Source organism: Salmo salar, chromosome 09 (assembly GCF_965601325.2).
Source record: "Salmo salar chromosome 09, fSalSal1, whole genome shotgun sequence".
Lineage (NCBI taxonomy): Eukaryota > Metazoa > Chordata > Actinopteri > Salmoniformes > Salmonidae > Salmo > Salmo salar.
The window spans coordinates 152,828,564-152,848,376 of NC_138299.1; the positions used below are offsets into that span (position 1 = coordinate 152,828,564).

The 19,813-nt window shown below is 45.6% G+C and overlaps 1 protein-coding gene across 2 annotated transcripts in view; it reads right to left on the reverse strand.

Annotated features, from left to right (window-relative positions):
- Positions 1-19,813, reverse strand: part of fchsd2 (FCH and double SH3 domains 2) — a 142,659-nt gene that overhangs the window by 7,326 nt on the left and 115,520 nt on the right. For both annotated transcript variants that reach the window (XM_045724809.2, XM_045724810.2), the window contains 7 exons: positions 12,738-12,857; positions 12,382-12,486; positions 9,828-9,986; positions 3,542-3,676; positions 2,211-2,294; positions 1,890-2,067; positions 1,022-1,230 (listed from right to left, as the gene is read on the reverse strand). In XM_045724809.2, coding sequence (XP_045580765.1) covers positions 1,022-1,230; positions 1,890-2,067; positions 2,211-2,294; positions 3,542-3,676; positions 9,828-9,986; positions 12,382-12,486; positions 12,738-12,857 — 990 coding nt within the window. The remainder of the gene's footprint in view (positions 1-1,021; positions 1,231-1,889; positions 2,068-2,210; positions 2,295-3,541; positions 3,677-9,827; positions 9,987-12,381; positions 12,487-12,737; positions 12,858-19,813) is intronic.

The following is a 19,813-nucleotide window of genomic DNA, read 5'->3' on the forward strand; positions in this document are numbered from 1 at the left end:
AACTATGTCCTTATGGACCTCACTTTGTGCACGGGGGTTTTATCATGCTGAAACAGGAAAGAGCCTTCCCTAAACTGTTGGCACAAAGTTGGAAGCACAGAATCGTCTAGAATGTCATTGTATGCTGTAGCGTTAAGATTTCCCTTCACTGGAACAAAGGGGCCTAGCCCGAACCATGAAAAACAGCCCTAGACCATTAGTCCTCCTCCACCACCAAACTTTACAGTTGGCACAATGCATTGGGGCAGGTAGCGTTCTTATGGCATCCGCCAAACCCAGATTTGTCCGTCGCATTGCCAGATGGTGATTCATCACTCCAGAGAATGCGTTTCCACTGCTTCAGAGTCCAATGGCGACGAGCTTTAAAACCACTCCAATGCTTGTCATTGCACATGGAGACCTTAGGCTTGTGTGCGGCTGCTCGGCCATGGAAACCCATTTCATGAAGCTCCCAACGAACAATTCTTGTGCTGACGTTGCTTCCAGAGTTTGGAACTCGGTAGTGAGTGTTGCAACTGAGGACAGGTGTTTGTACGCGCTTCAGCACTCGGCGGTCCCGTTCTGTGAGCTTGTGTAGCCTACCACTTTGAGGATGAACCGTTGTTGCTCTTAGACATTTCCACTTCACAATAACAGCACTTAAAGATGACCGGGGCAGCTCTAGGAGGGCAGAAATTTGATGAACTGACTTGTTGGAAAGGTGGCATCCTATGGCGGTGCCACGTTGAAAGTCACAGAGCTCTTCAGTAAGGTCATTCTACTGCCAATGTTTGTCTATTGAGATTGCATGGCCGTGCGCTCGGTTTTATACACCTGTCAACAACGGGTCTGGCTGAAATAGCCTAATCCACTAAATTGAAGGGGTGTCCACATACTTATGTAAATATAGTGTATGTACAAAACCCTTGAATGAGTAGGTGTTTCCAAACTTTTGACTGGTACTGTAGCTGTGTGTATGCGTGCGTGCATTTGTGTGTGTGTGTGTATGTGTTTCTGCTCTCAAGTGTGTGCATGTGTTTACCAGTGTGTGTGCTCCGTTCTCCCCGCTCTCAGTCAGGTCCTCCACCAGTACAGAAGGGAAGACTCCCACTCGTCCGTTAAACTCTCCCTCCCAGAAGCCATCGTCAGTTTGGGTGTCTCTGTTGAGCAGACGGATGACAGCCCCCTCTGGGAAGGACAGTTCCTCATCCGCCTGGCCTGCGTAGTCATATAGCGCCCTCACAAAACTCACTGGGGAGAGGGACAGCGGGGGAAGAGGGAGGGAGGGAGGGAGAGGGACAGCGGGGGAGGACGGAGGGAAGGGGGAGGAGGGAGGGAGGGAGAGGAGAGGGGGAGAGGGACAGCGGGGGAGGAGGGAAGGAAGGGGAGGACGGAGGGAGAGGGACAGCGGGGGAGGAGGGAGGGAAGGGGAGGAGGGAGGGAGAGGAGGAGAGGGGGAGGAGGGAGGGAGGGGGAGGAGGGAGGGAGAGAGAGGAAAGGGGAGGAGGGAGGGAGGGGGAGGAGGGAGGGAGAGAGAGGAAAGGGGAGGAGGGAGTGAGGGGGAGGAGGGAGGGAGAGGAGAGGAGAGAGAGGGGGGAAGAGGGAGGGAAGGGGGGAGGGAGGGAGAGGAGAGAGAGAGGGAGGGAGAGGAGAGAGAGAGGGGGAGGAGGGAGGGAGAGGAGAGAGAGGGGGGATGAGAGAGAGAGAGGGGGGTGAGAAGAGGATTATCACTTAATTCTGGAAAAATAAATGAGGCTTGAACCTATTGAAGTGAGTTAACACACACTGGGTTCTGATCTGTTCCCATCAATGTCAAGATATGACATAAAAGTTGAAAATGTTTCTATAGTCTTTGAGAGTGTTTTGTATTTGCCTAGTTTTTGTGAATGTGTGTGTGTGTGTGTTCTTACAGCTGGCGTCTCCGTTGATGCTGCCTGTGTGTATCTCTGGCTCGGTGGAGTTGGAGGAGGTGTGTGAGCGTGCGTCCAGCGCAGCGAGAGACTGGAGCATGCTCAGTAGGCTGTTCGAGGTGGGGAACTGAAGATACTTCTCTGGTACGTAGCCAATCAGCCCCCTCTTATTCCTTGCCTGAAACAACCAATTACACAACAGGATGTTAAGACCGTTAACCAATTACAGAGCTCTGTGTTAAAGGACAACCCTGGTCAAAAACATGAAAGAGGACTATATTCGACAGTGCTGTGTGTTTACTGTCTGAATGTTGTTGTTACCTTGACCCAGTCCTCCATGTCTCCATCCTCTATCACCTCCAACATCTCATGCTCCTCTATACTCAACTCATCTGGCTGAGATGCCTAGACACACAGAGAGACAGACAGAGAGGGAGAGCGAGACAGAGAAAGAGACAGAGAGAGAGAGAGAGAGAGAGAGAGAGAGAGACAGAGAGACAGAGAGACAGAGAAAGAGAGACAGACAGACAGAGAGAGAGAGCGAGACAGAGAAAGAGACAGAGAGAGAGAGAGAGAGAGAGACAGAGAGACAGAGAAAGAGAGACAGACAGACAGAGAGAGAGAGCGAGACAGAGAAAGAGAGACAGACAGAGAGAGACGAGAGAGAGAGAGCGAGACAGAGAAAGAGAGACAGACAGACAGACAGAGAGACAGACAGACAGACAGACAGACAGACAGACAGACAGACAGACAGACAGACAGACAGACAGAGAGCGAGACAGAGAAAGAGAGACAGACAGAGAGGGAGAGCGAGACAGAGAAAGAGAGACAGACAGACAGCGAGAGAGCGAGGGAGAGCGAGAGAGCGAGACAGAGAAAGAGAGACAGACAGAGAGAGAGAGACAGACAGAGAGAGAGAGAGCGAGTGAAAGACAGGAAAGGGGAGAAGGGAGGAGAAAGTAGAAAATGAGGATAATAAACAATGGACAATACAGACAACTGATATTTCATGGCTCTAACCTTCCATATGTTACATAACCCAGTGTTCAGATAGCTGGGGCTCCCTGATTCTGACCTGATGGGTGGGGCCCTCTGATTCTGACCTGATAGCTGGGGCCCTCTGATTCTGACCTGATAGCTGGGGCCCTCTGATTCTGACCAGATAGCTGGGGCCCTCTGATTCTGACCTGATAGCTGGGGCCCTCTGATTCTGACCTGATAGCTGGGGCCCTCTGATTCTGACCTGATAGCTGGGGCCCTCTGATTCTGACCTGATGGGTGGGGCCCTCTGATTCTGACCTGATAGCTGGGGCCCTCTGATTCTGACCTGATAGCTGGGGCTCTCTGACCATGTGGGTGGGGCACCCTGACTTGACTGTGTGGGTGGGGCACCCTGACCTGACTGTGTGGGTGGGGCACCCTGACCTGACTGTGTGGGTGGGGCACCCTGACCTGACTGTGTGGGTGGGGCACCCTGACCTGACTGTGTGGGAACAAAACAAGCTTACATAGCTCTTTTACACACTTTCATCTTAATGTACATATTGCTACATAATCTGTCTAGATAAAGAATGTGTGGAAATACATTATCTAGCACAGCTAAGCAAATACATTGTTCAGTGTGTGTGTGTGTGTGCGTGTGTGTGTATTACCTTGTATGAGTAGAGGACTTTGCAGGTGAGTGGGTAGTTCCTGAGGGTCCCAGAGGGGCTAGAGCTGCTGTCATCAAACACCTCCATGTTCTCCTCACACTCCTCACCCTCCGACCGCTCCAGATCAACCGGGCCCTACACACAGACACGTCACAATGAGCTACTTCCAAATGATCCAGTGTGGTTCCGTCTAACTCCTTGTCCTCTCTGGTTCTCTCCAGTTCTCTCCCCTTGTCCTCTCTGGTTCTCTCCAGTTCTCTCTCCTTGTCCTCTCTGGTTCTCTCCAGTTCTCTCCCCTTGTCCTCTCTGGTTCTCTCCAGTTCTCTCTCCTTGTCCTCTCTGGTTCTCTCTGGTTCTCTCCAGTTCTCTCTCCTTGTCCTCTCTGGTTCTCTCCAGTTCTCTCTCCTTGTCCTCTCTGGTTCTCTCTGGTTCTCTCCAGTTCTCTCTCCTTGTCCTCTCTGGTTCTCTCCAGTTCTCTCTCCTTGTCCTCTCTGGTTCTCTCCAGTTCTCTCTCCTTGTCCTCTCTGGTTCTCTCCAGTTCTCTCCTTGTCCTCTCTGGTTCTCTCCAGTTCTCTCTCCTTGTCCTTCTGAGTCAGGTGATATGAAGGGCGTCGATGTAAAACCTTTATGTCCTGACCCCTCCTCCACCTTTCCTCAGGGAATCTCTTTGGCTCAAGGAGATCAGGTGATCCAGGTGGCATATGGGCCCGCCCCCATTGAGACCGGACACAGCAACCCAACCAGGACAGACAGCTGTGTGTGTTTAAAACTCACTATGTTCCTGATGAAAAGCTAAGACATCACTAATCTCTACACCTCCATCGGAGCAGAAAAACAGCAGCTGTGTGTGTGTTTAAAACTCACTATGTTCCTGATGAAAAGCTAAGACATCACTAATCTCTACACCTCCATCGGAGCAGAAAAACAACAGCTGTGTGTGTGTGGACGTGTTTAACCAGAAGTCTCCATAAGAATAGAAAACAAACAAACATTTGACCAACTGGGGACATTTTCTTAGTCTCCACAAAATCCCCACAAGGTCAAATGCTATTTCTAGAGGGTTTAGGGTTCAGGTTAGAATTAGAATTAAAATTAGGTTTAGGGAAAATAGGATTTTGAATGGGACTGAATTGTGCGTCCCCACAAGGTTAGCTGTACAAGACCGTGTGTGTGTGACCAACCAGGTGTTCCCCTCTCTGCATATATTCCTCCTACTGTAAGCAGAGGAATATGTTTCCTCTTCTTATCTCGGTTAAGACATTTAGCTTAGAATGAGGACATAAAAGAAAAAGAGAAAAATAGTCATTTCTGCTTTAATAATAGTAGCTATGTGACCAGATGTTATTGGTCACATACACATGGTTAGCAGATGTTATTGGTCACATACACATGGTTAGCAGATGTTATTGGTCACATACACATGGTTAGCAGATGTTATTGGTCACATACACATGGTTAGCAGATGTTATTGGTCACATTGTTAGCAGATGTTATTGGTCACATGGTTAGCAGATGTTATTGGTCACATGGTTAGCAGATGTTATTGGTCACATACACATGGTTAACAGATGTTATTGGTCACATGGTTAGCAGATGTTATTGGTCACATACACATGGTTAGCAGATGTTATTGGTCACATGGTTAGCAGATGTTATTGGTCACATACACACGTTTAACAGATGTTATTGGTCACATGGTTAGCAGATGTTATTGGTCACATACACGTGGTTAGCAGATGTTAATGGTCACATGGTTAGCAGATGTTATTGGTCACATACACATGGTTAGCAGATGCTATTGGTCACATGGTTAGCAGATGTTATTGGTCACATACACATGGTTAGCAGATGTTATTGGTCACATACACATGGTTAGCAGATGTTATTGGTCACATGGTTAGCAGATGTTATTGGTCACATACATGTGGTTAGCAGATGTTATTGGTCACATACACGTGGTTAGCAGATGTTAATGGTCACATGGTTAGCAGATGTTATTGGTCACATACACATGGTTAGCAGATGTTATTGGTCACATGGTTAGCAGATGTTATTGGTCACATACACATGGTTAGCAGATGTTATTGGTCACATACACATGGTTAGCAGATGTTATTGGTCACATGGTTAGCAGATGTTATTGGTCACATACATGTGGTTAGCAGATGTTATTGGTCACATGGTTAGCAGATGTTATTGGTCACATACATGGTTAGCAGATGTTAATGGTCACATGGTTAGCAGATGTTATTGGTCACATACACGTGTTTAGCAGATGTTATTGGTCACATACACATGGTTAGCAGATGTTATTGGTCACATACACATGGTTAGCAGATGTTATTGGTCACATACACGTGTTTAACAGATGTTATTGCAGTTGTAGCAAAATGCTTGTGTTTCTAGCTCCGACAGTGCAGTAATATCTAACAAGTAATATCTAACAATTTTCACAACATATACCCAATACACACAAATCTAAGTAAAGGAATGGAATTAACAATATATCAATATATGGACGAGCAATGTCAGAGTGGCATAGACTAAGATACAGTAGTATAGAATACATTATATACATATGAGATGAGAAATACAAAATATGTGAACATTATTAAAGTGATTAGTGATCCATTTATTAAAATGGCCAGTGATTTCAAGTCTATGTATATAGGCAACAACTTCTATGTGTTAGTGATGGCTATTTAACAGTCTGATGGCCTTGACATAGAAGCTGTTTTTCAGTCTCTCGGTCCCCGCTTTGATGGACCTGTACAGACCTCGCCTTCTGGATGATAGCGGGGTGAACAGGCAGTGGCTCGGGTGGTTGTTGTCCTTGATGATCTTTTGGCCTTCCTGTGACATTGGGTGCTGTAAGTGTCCTGGAGGGCAGGTAGTTTGGCAGGTAGTTTGCCCCCGGTGATGCATTGGGCAGATCGCACCACCCTCCGGAGAGCCCTGCAGTTGCGGTTGGTGCAGTTGCCGTACCAAGCGGTGATACAGCCCGACAGGATGCTCTCAATTGTCCACCTGTAAAGGTTTGTGAGGGTTTTAGGTGCCAAGCCAAATTTCTTCAGCTTCCTGAGGTTGAAGAGGTGCATTTGCGCCTTCTTCACCACACAGTCTGTGTGGGTGGACCATTTTAGTTTGTCCGTGATGTGTATGCTGAGGAACTTGAAGCTTTCCACCTTCTCCACTGCGGTCCCGTTGATGTAGATGGGGGGGGTGCTCTCTCTGCTGTTTCCTGAAGTCCATGATCCTCTCCTTTGTTTTGTTGACGTTGAGTGAGAGGTTATTTCCTGGCACCACACTCCCAGAGCCCTCACCTCCCCCCTGCAGGCTGTCTCGTCCTTGTTGGTAATCAAGCCTACCACTGTAGTGTCGTCTGCAAACTTGATGATTGAGTTGGAGGCATGCGTGGCCACTCAGTCATGGGTGAACAGGGAGTACATGAGGGGGCTGAGAACGCACCCTTGTGGGGCCTCAGTTAGAGGTCGACCGATTATGATTTTTCAACGCCGATACCGATTATTGGAGGGCCCAAAAGGTCGCTGCCGATTAATCGGCCGATTATTTTTATTTACTTGTAATAATGACAATTACAACAATACTGAATGAACACTTATTTTAACTTAATACACTACATCAATACTATCAATTTACCCTCAAATAAATAAGGAAACATGTTCAATTTGGTTTAAATAATGCAAAAACAAAGTGTTGGAGAAGAAAGTAAAAGTGCAATATGTGCCATGTAAAAAAGCGAACATTTAAGTTGCTTGCTCAGAACATGAGAACATATGAAAGCTGGTGGTTCCTTTTAACATGAGTCTTCAATATTCCCAAGTAAGAAGTTTTAGGTTGTAGTTACTATAGGAATTATAGGACTATTTCTCTCTATACGATTTGTATTTCATATAGCTTTGACTATTGGATGTTCTTATAGGCACTTTAGTATTGCCAGTGTAACAGTATAGCTTCCGTCCCTCTCCTCGCTCCTACCTGGGCTCGAACCAGGAACACATCGACAACAGCCACCCTCGAAGCAGCGTTACCCATGCAGAGCAAGAGGAACAACTACTCCAAGTCTCAGAGCAAGTGACGTTTGAAACGCTATTAGCGCTCACCCCGCTAACTAGCTAGCCATTTCACATCGGTTACACCAGCCTAATCTCGGGAGTTGATAGGCTTGAAGTCACAAACAGCACAATGCTTGAAGCATTGCGAAGAGCTGCTGGCAAACGCACGAAAGTGCTGCTTGAATGAATGCTTACGAGCCTGCTGGTGCCTACCATCGCTCAGTCAGACTGCTCTATCAAATATCAAATCATAGATTTAATTATAACATAATAACACAGAAATACGAGCCTTTGGTCATTAAAATGGTCGAATCCGGAAACTATCATTTCAAAAACAAAACATTTATTCTTTCAGTGAAATACGGAACCGTTCCGTATTTTATCTAACGGATGGCATCCCTAAGTCTAAATATTGCTGTTACATTGCACAACCTTCAATGTTATGTCATAATTATGTACAATTCTGCCAAATTAATTACAGCCTTTGTTAGGAATAAATGGACTTCACACAGTTCGCAATAAGCCAGGCAGCCCAAACTGCTGCATATACCCTGACTGCTTGCACGGAACGCAAGAGAAGTGACACAATTTCCCTAGTTATAAGAAATTCATGTTAGCAGGCAATATTAACTAAATATACAGGTTTAAAAATATATACTTGTGTATTAATTTTAAAGAAAGGCGTTGATGTTTATGGTTAGGTACATTGGTGCAACGACAGTGCTTTTTTCGCAAATGCGCTTTTGTTAAATCATCACCCGTTTGGAGAAGTTGGCTGTGATTCAATGAAAATTAACAGGCACCGCATCGATTCTATGCAACGCAGGACATGTTAGATAAACTAGTAATATCATCAACCATGTGTAGTTAACTAGTAATTAAGTTAAGATTGATTGTTTTTTATAAGATAAGTTTAATGCTAGATAGCAACTTACCTTGGCGTCTTGCTGCCCTCGCGTAACACCTAGTCAGCCTGCCACGCAGGCTCCTCGTGGAGTGCAATGTAAGGCAGGTGGTTAGAGCGTTGGACTAGTAACCGGAAGGTTGCAAAAACGAATCCCCGAGCTGACAAGGTAAAAATCTGTCGTCCTGCCCCCGAACAAGGCGGTTAACCCACCGTTCCTAGGCCGTCATTGAAAATAAGAACGTGTTCTTAACTTACTTGCCTAGTTAAATAAAATAAAATAAAAAATACATTATTTTTTTTTATCGGCAAATCGGTGTCCAAAAATACCGATTACAGATTGTTATGAAAACTTGAAATCGGCCCTAATTAATCGGCCATTCCGATTAATCGGTCGACCTCTAGCCTCAGTGTTATCCTCAAAGTGGGAGAATGTGTTTAGCTTATCCAGAAGCAAGACGTCGGTGTCCGCAACGTGGCTGGTTTTCCTTTTGTAGTCTGTGAGACGCTGCCACATACGTCTCGTGTCGGAACCGTTGAACTGCGACTCCACTTTGTCTCTGTACTGATGTTTTGCCTGTTTGATTGTCTTACGGAGGGAATAACTACACTGTTTGTATTCTGCCATATTCCCAGTCACCTTACAAGTAGTTATCACCTCGGGGGTTAATTGATTAGGAGATACTTTGCTCTCCATTACACTGGTGTGAAATGAACACTGGGCCGAGGGAACAGACAACTCCCTCAACTAATTCTCTAACTGTTACTCTTGTCATCCACACCACTTTCTCCCCCTCTCCATCCCCCTTCTCTCCTTTGGTTCCAGTTTCACCCATTATCACTTTCCCACTCTCTCCTCCTACTCTCTGTCTCCCTCTCTCACTTCCTCTCTCTCCATCCCCTCCCTCCCCCCCCCCTCTCTCTCTCTTTCTCTGGTGGTTGCTGCAGTATCATGTGAACAGAATGTTAAGTGGTGAATAGGAGCAGAGACTGCTTACCTCAACATCCTGCTGACACACACACACACACACACACACACACACACACACACACACACACACACACACACACACACACACACACACACACACACACCACACACACACACACACACACACAGGACCAAAGTGCTGAAGTCCACACACACACATCCCTTGGCTGCCCTGTGGCAAATAAACATTTGTCTGTGATGATGACAGGTAGTGGGAGACAGGCATTGCAGGGAGTGTAGTGAGGGATTGTGGGTAGTTTCCTCCAAAGTGAGGTACGGTGGTGTAGTGAGAGGGAGGGAGGGCAGGTGTCTCACCGAGAGTGAGGGATCGTGGGTAGTGTAGTTTACTGTAGCCCAGCGCTCATTCTCCAGCTCCTCCATCACCTGGTTCATGGCGCTCTTCAGCCAGGTATCCACAGCAACGCCCACCTGTCTCAGCAGGTCCAGACGAGCCTCTGCCTTCAGCTTTACTGTCTGGAGTGAGAGAGAGGTTACACACACTGCTGGGTAATCAATATGACTGACAGGGGACGTTGGAGGACTCAATCTATCCCAGGTAAGTAGTATGTACAGTACCAGTCGAAAGAGTGGACACACCTACTCCTCATTCAAGGGTTTTTCTTTATTTTTACTATTTTCTACATTGTAGAATAATAGTGAAGACATCAAAACCACATCTGGAATCATGTAGTAACAAAAAAAAGTGTTATACAAATCAAAATATATTATAGGTTTTTCAAAATAGCCTCCCTTTGCCTGGATGACTGCTTTGCATACTCTTGGCATTCTCTCAACCAGCTTCATGATGTAGTCACCTGGAATGCATTTCAATTAACAGGTGTGCCTTGTTAAAAGTTAATTTGTGGAATTTCTTTCCTTCATAATGCGTTTGAGCCAATCAGTTGTGTTGTGACCAGGTAGGGGTGGTATACAGAAGATAGCCCTATTTGGTAAACCTATTTGGTAAACCAAGACCAAGTCTATATTATACCAAGAACATCTCAAATAAGAAAAGAGAAACAACAGTCCATCATTACTTTAATACATGAAGGTCAGTCAATCCGGAAAACTTCAAGAACTTTGAAAGTTTCTTCAAGTACAGTCACAAAAACCATCAAGCGCTATGATGAAACTGGCTCTCATGAGGACCGCCACAGGAAAGGAAGACCCAGAGTTACCTCTGCTGCAGAGAATAAGTTCATTAGAGTTAACAGCCTCAGAAATTGCAGCCCAAATAAATGCTTGACAGAGTTCAAGTAACAGACACATCTCAACATCAACTGTTCAGAGGAGACAACGTGAATCAGGCATTCATGGTCGAATTGCTGCAAAGAAACCAATACTAAAGGACACCAATAATAATAAGAAACTTGCTTGGGCCAAGAAACACAAGCAATGGATATTAGACCGGTGGAAATCTGTCCAACCGCCGTGTCTTTGTGAGATACATAGTAGGTGAACGGATGATCTCCGCTTGTGTGGTTCCCACCGTGAAGCATGGAGGAGGAGGTGTGATGGTGCTTTGCTGGTGACACTGTCAGTGATTTATTTAGAATTCAAGGCACATTTAACCAGCATGGCTACCACAGCATTCTGCAGCAATACGCCATCCCATCTGGTTTGAGATTAGTGGGACTATCATTTATTTTTCAACAGGACAATGACTCAACACACCTCCAGGCTGTGTAAGGGCTATTTGACCAAAAAGGAGAGTGATGTAGTGCTGCATCAGATGACCTGGCCTCCACAATCCCCCGACCTCAAACCAAATCAGATGGTTTGGGATGAGTTGGACTGCAGAGTGAAGGAAAAGCAGCCAACAAGTGCTCAGCATATCTCGGAACTCCTTAAAGACTGTTGGAAAAGCATTCCAGGTGAAGCTGGTTGAGAGAATGCCAAGAGTGTGCAAAGCTGTTATCAAAGCAAAGGGTGGCTACTTTGAAGAATCAAAAATATATTTTGATTTGTTTAACACTTTTTTTGGTTACTACATGATTCCATATGTGTTATTTCATAGTGTTGATGTCTTTACTATTATTTTACAATGTAGAAAATAGTAAAGATAAATAAAAACCCTTGAATGAGTAGTTGTGTCCAAACTTTTCACAGGTACTGTTGGTACAAAGGAAGTACAGGGAGATAAACTCATTACAGTACATTTTCATGGAGATAAAAGCTCTTTAATGTCTGATCAGTATCAGGAAGTGGAATGTTGTTAATTATTGAGTACACTTTCATCACTAATGCTTCCTCCTCTGACCCAGCCCACCATAGACTATTGGTTGTTCTGGCTCTGCCCCTCCCCCCTGGACCCATTAGATCCAAATGGACTCAAAAATTCAACAGACAGCAGGAGATAATGGGGGCTGGGAGAGAGAGGGGGAGGGAGGGAGGGGAGGTGGACAGAGGGGAGGGAGGTGGAGAGAGTTGGAGGGAGGTGCGATGTGGAGAGTGGTCCATATCTGTGTGAATTTCTCATCTCTGTCTGTGGGCGCTATAACTACATCAGCCAGCAGGGGGTACCAGAGAGAGAGAAATCACAGAGACAGAGAGGACAGATGTTATTTTTATTTAACCTTTATTTAACTAGGCAAGTCAGTTAAGAACAAATTCTTATTTATAATGACGGCCTACCCCGGCTAAACCAGGAAGACGATGGGCCAGTTGTGCGCCGCCCTATGGGACCAATCACTGCCGGATGTGATACAGCCTGGACATTAAAGGAAGGAGAGGAGATACATTGATCTGATTCCCAGTCTGACAGGCTGTCTCTGAGAGAATCCATGGAGAGACAACTGTACTTAGAGAGCGGGGGGAAAGAGGGTATACTGCAGCCTATAGGTCTACCTTTCTTCTAACAAACACAAACCTCAGCCTTGCGGATGTTCTCTTTGGTATCCTCTATCTTCAGCTCCAGATCAAGCCGGCCCTGCTCTGTTTGAGGGACACCCAGTGTCTCACACTCCTCCAGGCTCTAATGGCGCACACACACACACACACACACACACACACACACACACACACACACACACACACACACACACACACACACACACACACACACACACACACACACACACACACACACACACACACACACACACACACACACACACACACACACACACACCTGGTTTTTAAAGATGATCTGGACCAACATGAACAACTAGTGTGTGTGTTGTGAGTAGTTGTGTGTGTGTGGTGTGTAGTTATGTGTAGACTCACTCTCTTGTAGTGGACGATGTTCTTGTGTTCTCGGGCCATTCTGGTCGCCCATTTCCTGGCCTCCTTGTTCAGACTGTGCTCCTCTGTCTGGCTCCCCGTGTCTGTCTCCAACTTACGACTCTACAACACACACACACAACCACACAGTTACCATGGAGATAAGAGGAACATTATGGAATGAGATTCTCCTATCCTGAATGACGTCTCCGCGAAGAACTACTGTAGCGTCATCATTACCCCACACAACCACACCAAATACAGTCTCACTGGATACAGCTAACAACCACACCTGGTACAGTCTCACTGGATACAGCTATCTATCAACCACACCTAGTACAGTCCCACTGGATACAGCTATCTATCAGACCACACCTAGTACAGTCCCACTGGATACAGCTATCTATCAACCACACCTAGTACAGTCTCACTGGATACAGCTATCTATCAACCACACCTAGTACAGTCTCACTGGATACAGCTATCTATCAACCACACCTGGTACAGTCTCACTGGATACAGCTATCTATCAACCACACCTAGTACAGTCCCACTGGATACAGCTATCTATCAGCCACACCTGGTACAGTCTCACTGGATACAGCTATCTATCAACCACACCTAGTACAGTCTCACTGGATACAGCTATCTATCAACCACACCTGGTACAGTCTCACTGGATACAGCTATCTATCAGCCACACCTAGTACAGTCTCACTGGATACAGCTATCTATCAACCAAACCTAGTACAGTCTCACTGGATACAGCTATCAACCACACCTAGTACAGTCTCACTGGATACAGCTATCAACCACACCTAGTACAGTCTCACTGGATACAGCTATCTATCAACCACACCTAGTACAGTCCCACTGGATACAGCTATCTATCAACCACACCTAGTACAGTCTCACTGGATACAGCTATCTATCAACCACACCTAGTACAGTCCCACTGGATACAGCTATCTATCAGCCACACCTAGTACAGTCCCACTGGATACAGCTATCTATCAACCCCACCTAGTACAGTCCCACTGGATACAGCTATCTATCAGCCACACCTAGTACAGTCCCACTGGATACAGCTATCTATCAACCCCACCTAGTACAGTCTCACTGGATACAGCTATCTATCAACCACACCTAGTACAGTCTCACTGGATACAGCTATCTATCAACCACACCTAGTACAGTCTCACTGGATACAGCTATCTAACAACCACACATAGTACAGTCTCACTGGATACAGCTATCTATCAACCACACCTAGTACAGTCTCACTGGATACAGCTAACAACCACACCTAGTACAGTCTCACTGGATACAGCTATCTATCAGCCACACCTAGTACAGTCTCACTGGATACAGCTATCTAACAACCACACCAAATACAGTCTCACTGGATACAGCTATCTATCAGCCACACCTAGTACAGTCTCACTGGATACAGCTATGTATCAACCAAACCTAGTACAGTCTCACTGGATATAGCTATCTATCAACCACACCAAATACAGTCTCACTGGATACAGCTATCTATCAACCACACCAAATACAGTCTCACTGGATACAGCTATCTATCAACCACACCTAGTACAGTCTCACTGGATACAGCTATGTATCAACCAAACCTAGTACAGTCTCACTGGATACAGCTATCTATCAACCACACCAAATACAGTCTCACTGGATACAGCTATGTATCAACCAAACCTAGTACAGTCTCACTGGATACAGCTATCTATCAACCACACCAAATACAGTCTCACTGGATACAGCTATCTATCAACCACACCTAGTACAGTCTCACTGGATACAGCTAACAACCACACCTAGTACAGTCTCACTGGATACAGCTAACAACTACTCCTAGTACAGTCTCACTGGATACAGCTATCTATCAACCACACCTAGTACAGTCCCACTGGATACAGCTAACAACCACACCTAGTACAGTCTCACTGGATACAGCTATCTATCAACCACACCTAGTACAGTCCCACTGGATACAGCTAACAACCACACCTAGTACAGTCTCACTGGATACAGCTATCTATCAACCACACCTAGTATAGTCCCACTGGATACAGCTATCTATCAACCACACCTAGTACAGTCTCACTGGATACAGCTATCTAACAACCACACCTAGTACAGTCCCACTGGATACAGCTATCTATCAACCACACCTAGTACAGTCCCACTGGATACAGCTATCTATCAACCCCACCTAGTACAGTCTCACTGGATACAGCTAACAACCACACCAAATACAGTCTCACTGGATACAGCTATCTATCAACCACACCTAGTACAGTCCCACTGGATACAGCTATCTAACAACCACACCTAAGATACAGTCTCACTGGATACAGCTATCTATCAACCCACACCTAGTACAGTCCCACTGGATACAGCTATCTATCAGCCACACCTAGTACAGTCCCACTGGATACAGCTATCTATCAACCACACCTAGTACAGTCTCACTGGATACAGCTATCTAACAACCACACCTAGTACAGTCTCACTGGATACAGCTATCTATCAACCACACCTAGTACAGTCTCACTGGATACAGCTATCTAACAACCACACCTAGTACAGTCTCACTGGATACAGCTATCTATCAACCACACCTAGTACAGTCTCACTGGCCCCCCCCAGTACAGCCCTGGATGCTATCACAACCACACCTAGTACAGTCTCCACTGGATACAGCTATCTATCAACCACACCTAGTACAGTCTCACTGGATACAGCTATCTATCAACCACACCTAGTACAGTCCCACTGGATACAGCTATCTATCAGCCACACCTAGTACAGTCCCACTGGATACAGCTATCTATCAACCCCACCTAGTACAGTCCCACTGGATACAGCTATCTATCAGCCACACCTAGTACAGTCCCACTGGATACAGCTATCTATCAACCCCACCTAGTACAGTCTCACTGGATACAGCTATCTATCAACCACACCTAGTACAGTCTCACTGGATACAGCTATCTATCAACCACACCTAGTACAGTCTCACTGGATACAGCTATCTAACAACCACACATAGTACAGTCTCACTGGATACAGCTATCTATCAACCACACCTAGTACAGTCTCACTGGATACAGCTAACAACCACACCTAGTACAGTCTCACTGGATACAGCTATCTATCAGCCACACCTAGTACAGTCTCACTGGATACAGCTATCTAACAACCACACCAAATACAGTCTCACTGGATACAGCTATCTATCAGCCACACCTAGTACAGTCTCACTGGATACAGCTATGTATCAACCAAACCTAGTACAGTCTCACTGGATATAGCTATCTATCAACCACACCAAATACAGTCTCACTGGATACAGCTATCTATCAACCACACCAAATACAGTCTCACTGGATACAGCTATCTATCAACCACACCTAGTACAGTCTCACTGGATACAGCTATGTATCAACCAAACCTAGTACAGTCTCACTGGATACAGCTATCTATCAACCACACCAAATACAGTCTCACTGGATACAGCTATGTATCAACCAAACCTAGTACAGTCTCACTGGATACAGCTATCTATCAACCACACCAAATACAGTCTCACTGGATACAGCTATCTATCAACCACACCTAGTACAGTCTCACTGGATACAGCTAACAACCACACCTAGTACAGTCTCACTGGATACAGCTAACAACTACTCCTAGTACAGTCTCACTGGATACAGCTATCTATCAACCACACCTAGTACAGTCCCACTGGATACAGCTAACAACCACACCTAGTACAGTCTCACTGGATACAGCTATCTATCAACCACACCTAGTACAGTCCCACTGGATACAGCTAACAACCACACCTAGTACAGTCTCACTGGATACAGCTATCTATCAACCACACCTAGTACAGTCCCACTGGATACAGCTATCTATCAACCACACCTAGTACAGTCTCACTGGATACAGCTATCTAACAACCACACCTAGTACAGTCCCACTGGATACAGCTATCTATCAACCACACCTAGTACAGTCCCACTGGATACAGCTATCTATCAACCCCACCTACTACAGTCTCACTGGATACAGCTAACAACCACACCAAATACAGTCTCACTGGATACAGCTATCTATCAACCACACCTAGTACAGTCTCACTGGATACAGCTATCTATCAACCACACCTAGTACAGTCCCACTGGATACAGCTATCTATCAGCCACACCTAGTACAGTCTCACTGGATACAGCTATCTATCAACCACACCTAGTACAGTCTCACTGGATACAGCTATCTATCAACCACACCTAGTACAGTCTCACTGGATACAGCTATCTATCAACCACACCTAGTACAGTCTCACTGGATACAGCTATCTATCAACCACACCTAGTACAGTCTCACTGGATACAGCTATCTATCAACCACACCTAGTACAGTCTCACTGGATACAGCTATCAACCACACCTAGTACAGTCTCACTGGATACAGCTATCAACCACACCTAGTACAGTCTCACTGGATACAGCTATCTATCAACCACACCTAGTACAGTCCCACTGGATACAGCTATCTATCAACCACACCTAGTACAGTCTCACTGGATACAGCTATCTATCAACCACACCTAGTACAGTCCCACTGGATACAGCTATCTATCAGCCACACCTAGTACAGTCCCACTGGATACAGCTATCTATCAACCCCACCTAGTACAGTCCCACTGGATACAGCTATCTATCAGCCACACCTAGTACAGTCCCACTGGATACAGCTATCTATCAACCCCACCTAGTACAGTCTCACTGGATACAGCTATCTATCAACCACACCTAGTACAGTCTCACTGGATACAGCTATCTATCAACCACACCTAGTACAGTCTCACTGGATACAGCTATCTATCAACCACACCTAGTACAGTCTCACTGGATACAGCTAACAACCACACCTAGTACAGTCTCACTGGATACAGCTATCTATCAGCCACACCTAGTACAGTCTCACTGGATACAGCTATCTAACAACCACACCAAATACAGTCTCACTGGATACAGCTATCTATCAGCCACACCTAGTACAGTCTCACTGGATACAGCTATGTATCAACCAAACCTAGTACAGTCTCACTGGATATAGCTATCTATCAACCACACCAAATACAGTCTCACTGGATACAGCTATCTATCAACCACACCAAATACAGTCTCACTGGATACAGCTATCTATCAACCACACCTAGTACAGTCTCACTGGATACAGCTATGTATCAACCAAACCTAGTACAGTCTCACTGGATACAGCTATCTATCAACCACACCAAATACAGTCTCACTGGATACAGCTATGTATCAACCAAACCTAGTACAGTCTCACTGGATACAGCTATCTATCAACCACACCAAATACAGTCTCACTGGATACAGCTATCTATCAACCACACCTAGTACAGTCTCACTGGATACAGCTAACAACCACACCTAGTACAGTCTCACTGGATACAGCTAACAACTACTCCTAGTACAGTCTCACTGGATACAGCTATCTATCAACCACACCTAGTACAGTCCCACTGGATACAGCTAACAACCACACCTAGTACAGTCTCACTGGATACAGCTATCTATCAACCACACCTAGTACAGTCCCACTGGATACAGCTAACAACCACACCTAGTACAGTCTCACTGGATACAGCTATCTATCAACCACACCTAGTATAGTCCCACTGGATACAGCTATCTATCAACCACACCTAGTACAGTCTCACTGGATACAGCTATCTAACAACCACACCTAGTACAGTCCCACTGGATACAGCTATCTATCAACCACACCTAGTACAGTCCCACTGGATACAGCTATCTATCAACCCCACCTAGTACAGTCTCACTGGATACAGCTAACAACCACACCAAATACAGTCTCACTGGATACAGCTATCTATCAACCACACCTAGTACAGTCCCACTGGATACAGCTATCTAACAACCACACCTAGTACAGTCTCACTGGATACAGCTATCTACCACACCTAGTACAGTCCCACTGGATACAGCTATCTATCAGCCACACCTAGTACAGTCTCACTGGATACAGCTAACAACCACACCTAGTACAGTCTCACTGGATACAGCTATCTATCAGCCACACCTAGTACAGTCCCACTGGATACAGCTATCTATCAGCCACACCTAGTACAGTCCCACTGGATACAGCTATCTATCAGCCACACCTAGTATAGTCTCACTGGATACAGCTATCTAACAACCACACCTAGTACAGTCTCACTGGATACAGCTATCTATCAACCACACCTAGTACAGTCTCACTGGATACAGCTATCTAACAACCACACCTAGTACAGTCTCACTGGATACAGCTATCTATCAACCACACCTAGTACAGTCTCACTGGATACAGCTATCTAACAACCACACCTAGTACAGTCTCACTGGATATAGCTATCTAACAACCACACCTAGTACAGTCTCACTGGATACAGCTATCTATCAGCCACACCTAGTACAGTCCCACTGGATACAGCTAACAACCACACCTAGTACAGTCTCACTGGATACAGCTATCTATCAGCCACACCTAGTACAGTCTCACTGGATACAGCTATCTATCAACAACACCTAGTACAGTCTCACTGGATACAGCTATCTATCAGCCACACCTAGTACAGTCTCACTGGATACAGCTATCTATCAACCACACCTAGTACAGTCTCACTGGATACAGCTATCTATCAACCACACCTAGTACAGTCTCACTGGATACAGCTATCTATCAACCACACCTAGTACAGTCTCACTGGATACAGCTATCTATCAACCACACCTAGTACAGTCTCACTGGATACAGCTATCTATCAACCACACCTAGTACAGTCTCACTGGATACAGCTATCTATCAACCACACCTAGTACAGTCTCACTGGATACAGCTATCTATCAACCACACCTAGTACAGTCTCACTGGATACAGCTATCTATCAGCCACACCTAGTACAGTCTCACTGGATACAGCTATCTATCAACCACACCTAGTACAGTCTCACTGGA